At 43.7% G+C, this 5,676-nt stretch overlaps 1 protein-coding gene across 2 annotated transcripts in view; it reads left to right on the top strand.

Annotated features, from left to right (window-relative positions):
* LOC103129713 (uncharacterized) overlaps positions 1-5,667 on the top strand; it is a 56,999-nt gene extending 51,332 nt beyond the window's left edge. Inside the window, exons 7-15 of one of the 2 annotated variants that reach the window (XM_016665336.1) lie at positions 379-822; positions 1,649-1,912; positions 2,011-2,262; positions 2,340-2,594; positions 2,695-2,952; positions 3,052-3,354; positions 3,435-3,704; positions 4,918-5,001; positions 5,136-5,667. In XM_016665336.1, the coding sequence (XP_016520822.1) occupies positions 379-822; positions 1,649-1,912; positions 2,011-2,262; positions 2,340-2,594; positions 2,695-2,952; positions 3,052-3,354; positions 3,435-3,704; positions 4,918-5,001; positions 5,136-5,205 (2,200 nt within the window). In that variant the 3' untranslated portion in view covers positions 5,206-5,667. The remainder of the gene's footprint in view (positions 1-378; positions 823-1,648; positions 1,913-2,010; positions 2,263-2,339; positions 2,595-2,694; positions 2,953-3,051; positions 3,355-3,434; positions 3,705-4,917; positions 5,002-5,135) is intronic. The other variant, XM_016665335.1, reaches the window with a different exon arrangement.
* The last annotated feature ends 9 nt before the right edge of the window (positions 5,668-5,676 follow it).

The raw sequence follows: 5,676 nt of genomic DNA, 5'->3' as shown, positions 1-5,676 counted from the left end.
TGGAGAGAGTGAAGTGAGGAGTTTCCTGCAGTGTCTGCCTTTTATCTCACAGCTCAGGTACAGTCATTTTATTTTATCTAAGTTATGAAAATGAATGGCATTTGAATATTTTGTGAAAGTTAACAGTTTGCCATATGTAATATTTACATACATCTTTATCCACATATACATAAATACACTCCATTCTGATTTAATTGGTAGTGTGTTTAACTTCTCCTTTGCAACCAGATTAAAAAAGGTTAATAAAGTAAGTTCTTCCTACATGACGTCAACCACAAATCATATGTTCCTAAGGCACCCATATGCCTAGCAACAACTAAGGTTGAATTTATGCAGCCAAGATCAAACCATTCTTAAATGTCTCCTTTTTTGTTCCAGCTTTGATCGTAGAAGCTCAGATCTTCATGAACAAACCAGGTTCTTAGTGAATCTGTTCAGTGCAGCAGCAGAGAGAGAACAGCAGACAGGAGAGAAGATGCTGGAGATGTTGGCATCAGTCTGTAGATGGAAAACATTCCCTTTTGATGACAGATGCATGGCTAATTTTGAATATGGATACAGAAAATCCCAGAGTGACTTCCTGTTGGATCTGTACTCCCAGATGAAGGACAGAGAGACTCAATCAGGTCTGAGTCTCCTTCCATCGTTACAGTCAGTTTTCCAGTCAGCTCCTGAAATCTGGACCATAAAACTCTCAGAAAGAAAGACCTCCGTCCTCCTGGAAGTGATGAAACTCCAGCCAGTAATGCTGACAGACTGCCCACATGAAGAGAGTGAAGTGAGGAGTTTCCTAAAACTTCTGCCTTATATCTCACAGCTCAGGTACAGTCACCCTACTTCAATTTTTCAAGTACGTGTTAGAGCCTAATACCAACTTCATTACAGTGTTTCATATCACATCGTCATATTTCAGTTGCTTTATAAAATTAACCAAATTTTATGAAATGAGTTCTAGACTCCTCTAGATATGCGCAGACCAATTTTGTGGTCTGGCTCTGAAATAAGCCCGGGAGCCAAATTCCTTTGAATAATGACCTAATTTTTTAAGGGGGCTACATTGTCTAATGACACATGCAATGGGGAACAAGAACATCAGTTTGAGAAGGGCTAAAGATTAAATTGCTGCCTTCAACTATGTTTTTCTGAGATTTGGAGGAAATTAAATTTCTTACTCAAATTTTAAAAAATTGTCAGACAACACAAGGTTATGAAGAAGTGCTGCTCCTGATATGTTGCCATGTGCAAATTTGAGTACATGGTGTTACTGAGAGAAAGCTTTGTCTCCTTTTAATGCCAGCATCAGTGAGGGACTCTTAAGTATAATACCTTAATTCTGCCACTAGATGGCACCAAACGAACACTTCCATAGTTGTTCTAGTACTTTGCACCTAGGTTGAGGAGAACATAGTTTTTTAAAAATGGATCCGCCACTGGATGTTGAAAGGATTTTTGCGTTGATTATTACAAAAGGTAGTGTTATTACATTTTGAAGTCAGTTATTACATGTTGCTTCATTATTACATAATACGGTGGCAGTGGTAGATTTTGGTGAGCGGTTCAGGGTCGGCTCTGGCCTATTACTCCTGGATTTATCCCAGAATAACGCAAAGTTTTGTTTTCTTATCTTTCCATGGTTTCTCTGTTTCAGGTGTATGCCCAGGTTCTTCCAGAGTGTTTGTTCGTCTTTATCAATGAGATCCAGAGAGGAGATCCAGCAGATGGTGTCTCTCCTGCAGCTTCTGAACTTCAAACTTTTTCTAACAGGAGAGTTGAATGATAAAACCTGCAGCTCTGTGGGAAAAGTTCTCCCCCTGTGTGGATCTAAAGTGGATCTGATCCTCACAGACAGTCGGATGTCCGTCAGAGGAGCTGCTGTCCTCTTCAGATCTACAACACAGCTCCACAGTCTGAGGCAGGAACCTGAAGAACAACGTCTCTTTCTCACCACTTATCTGCTGTTGAACCATCAGTTCTTGATGTCCATCATCTCTGTTCTTCTCTCTGATCCAGACTCTCCAACAGTCTGGTCTTGTTCCTGTCTCAGTGGGTGAGAAGAGGCAGAGTGGCCTGTCTTGTGGTCCTAGAAGAGCTTTCTGTGGTGTCCACCAAAGCTCAGCCACAGAGAGTCTTGTTGAAGGTCGGCAGCAGTTTGGCGTCTCTGCTGAGGTTCTGGACAGTGGGACGGTTGGACCTGACTGAGTCTGGACTCCCTGCTCAGAGTCTCTTCAGTCTGCTGCTTCATGATGCTCCTCTCACACTCAGGTAAACATCTTCATCATCTCTGTCAGAAAGTAAACAGATCAGAAACACAGTGAGAGTTTAATCTGTGATCTCTGCAGACTGAGTGAAGAGAGACTCCAGCAGCTTCTGGTTCTCCTCCATGAGGTCCAGGACCAGGACCTGACATTGTCCCTCTTGAATAAGGTTGGTGGAGACCTGAGCTGCTGCAGGTTGAGCTGGGAGCTTCTTCACTACTTGCTGCATCAGCCGACAGCTCAGACCATCACTGTGAACCTGGAGAAGAACCGATTCTTAGAGGAGAGAGCTGCTCAGCTGCTGCCCTTTCTGCACAGGATGGTGATTCAAAGGTGGAGGTTTTTGTCTTCTAATAAATAGTTGGTCTGATCTTCCATCAGCAGCTTCTGGTTCCTGGCAGTAACAAAGTGTTGTGGTGAATCCTCTGTCTGCTTTCAGGCCCAGTCCCAGCTTTGTTAGGACGTCCATCAAGGAGATCTTCAGGACTCACCACAGTCACCTGATACCCGGGTTGCTGAGGTCACTGGGTCATGTGATCAACCTGAACTGCACAGAGCTGGACTCAGAGGACTGTGATGCTCTGCTGTTCATCCTCAGACACAGTGATGGAGTTAAACTGAAGCTGCTGTGGAGCTCCATCCCAGCAGAGGGAATACAGTCCATCCTCTATATGCTGCACACAGTTTCTGATCTCAGGTCAGATATCAGAACCTGCTCCTCAGGACTCCTTCCCATGATGAACCATTCCCTACAGTTCATTAACTGGTTGGTTTTCTGTCTCCTCTGTTCCCCCAGTGTGGACAGGAATCTCCTGCTGAGGTTCATCCACTGCTGCACTTTCTCTGACAACCAGCAGGGGGCAGCATCAGACTTACTGTGGACTCTGCAGCACAGGTTGGATCTGTCCTGCTCCTCCTGTGTGCAGCTACCAGAGGAGGATCAGACTGAGCCTCTGAGCCTGACGGCTGCTGACTGCAGGGCCGTCTCCACCGTCCTGAGACACAGCAGCAGAGACACACAGCTGGACCTGAGAGACTGTGAGGTGGAGGACAGCGGGCTGGACCTGCTGTTTCCTGTCCTGGACAGAGTCCGTCTCAGGTGAGTAAGATGGACCCTGAAGCAGGAAGAAGTTTGTTGACCTTCATGTTGATGTTCTTTGGTCTGTTTTTCCTGTTTAGAGTCAGTAAGACGATCCTGGTCCAGCTTCTGTCTCTGCTTGCTGTGAACAATCAGAGGGACACAGTGAGACGGACAATGTCCCTGTGCAGAGCTCTGGGACGAGAACTGGACCTGAGTCACTGCCCACTGGATCAGAGGCTCTGTGGAGCTCTGGTTCTGATGCTGGACTACTCTGAAGGTCTGACAGAGCTGGACCTCAGTCACTGCCAGCTGACAGACCAGCTGCTGCTCCAACTCATCACACATCTGCACAAAGTCCACATCCTGGAGTAAGTGTCCCAGACTGTCCCTTCTGGTGGAGCCAAACACAAACACTCCCTTGGTTTTAATCCAGTCAAAGTGGAGCAGCTGATGCAGTAATATTTCAGCCATGTTTCTATCCCTGTTGGTGTCTTTACGATGAGGACAGACTTGTGTCCAGCAGGATATCTGGAACCTGTCACTGGCCTCCCTGGCTCAGAATGATCATTGTTATATAAAAGGTGGTCACTGACGTTTGGTGCTCAGCAAAAACATCTCTATGTTGTTCCCCAACAAGTCCAGAGACCCTTATCTCTCAAGGTCAGGACCCTAATCACATTTTGTGCCACCTATTGCTGTATAGCGTTTCGTTATCAAGTGGGGAGCCACCTTTTGCTGCTGCATGCAGCATAGGTGGCTCGTTATTGCTTTGGGTGCCAACTATTCCTATATCAGTGGCTCGTTGGCATCTTGGGCACCAATAATTGCTGTGTGGGAGGCTTGTTGGTACATTGATTGCCATCTGTTGTTCTACATGGTACTTGATTCCACCCAACTAACTTCCTACCCAACTATTGTTTTATCAATGACTTGTTAGTGTGTTGTGTGCCAGTTGTTGCTGTATAGGTGTCTTGTTAGCACATTGATCGCCATCTGTTGTTGTTGTTCGTGGTGGTTAGCCCCACCCAACTAACTTCCTACTCTGAGAGGTTAATAAGTAACCAGCTTTCTACCCCACATGTGCTGAGATCCCCTAAGTCTGTCGGGTATTACCCTATTCAGGATTTGTACTGAATCCATTTAGCTGGATATTTGGAGAAAACTTGTTTTGATTCTTAGGGGTAACCTATGTCCCATTCTCTTCAACCAGATCGAGTAACCATCAGTCAGTGAAGTTTCACAAAGCAGTCATTAAACAGCTGCTTTCTCGCTCTGGACAGTGATCCAAGTATGTTTTAGTGACTCATGTAGAGTCACAGGGGTGTTGTTTTAATAACTTTGGGCTTTTTAATACTTCCCATAAATTTACAAACTTTACACTGAGACTATTGTACCACTTAATTGAATGTCCACAACTTCTCTAAAATTTCAAATGGTTCTTTAATTAGTACGGCTTTGCAGTGGTCAATGCAGCTGAATTTCCATTATTTTAATACATGGATATAGGGACTGATCTCACCTAATTTTAACATGTTCCCAGTAGAACCCAACATAATGTTCTGTGTTGTGTTTGTTTTCCAGTCTGAGTCACAATCAGATCACTGATGCCTCCACTGCTGAGTTACTCCACCTGGTCTCCATCAATCCCTCCATTGGTTCTGTGAGGTGAGCAGACACTCAGCAAAGCTCCATCAGTGGAGAAGTTTATCATTAGAGGATTCCTGTCTGATCTCTGAGCATCTGGATTCATGTTGTGTCTGAAAGAGTCACATCTGTTCCCCGCTTTGCTCTGTTTCTAGACTCTTCAGCAGCAACAACATCGTCAACAAAACTCCTTTTAAGGACAACATGAAGTTTGAATTCTCTTGAAGCAGCTGTCAATCAGCAGGTTAAGTGACCAACAGGAAGTCCTCGTCTCTGATCTAAATAAAAACCGTTTCATCTGGGCGATAAGATGGACATAGTGGCTTCTGACACTAAGCCAGTTTACAGATGGATGTTCCACCAAAACACTAATTTAAATGCAGATTTTTTTATTATTATTTTTTTCTGGAAAGAGATTTTTTTTTACATGTTTGTCTTATAATGTAAGTTTTCTGTACACATAAGTGAGTATTGTTTACGTTATTTTACAAATGTAAAAGGTTAATGATATTTTACATCATGTGGTAATTTATTTTCAGTTTATTCTGATGATGTGCAATTTGATGACATATTTATGTGTTAATTTTAGGTCTACACTGAATCTAGAGAATTTTGGAGAGACGCTACGGTTTTTCAAATCAGGGAATATCATTGCTGGGATGCTTTATTCAGACTCTATAGAAATATATATATATA

This window comes from Poecilia formosa, unplaced genomic scaffold (genome assembly GCF_000485575.1).
Source record: "Poecilia formosa unplaced genomic scaffold, Poecilia_formosa-5.1.2 Scaffold571, whole genome shotgun sequence".
NCBI classification, from domain to species: domain Eukaryota; kingdom Metazoa; phylum Chordata; class Actinopteri; order Cyprinodontiformes; family Poeciliidae; genus Poecilia; species Poecilia formosa.
Note: the sequence above shows the minus strand (reverse complement) of the source record. Positions and strands in the feature narration are given on the sequence as shown.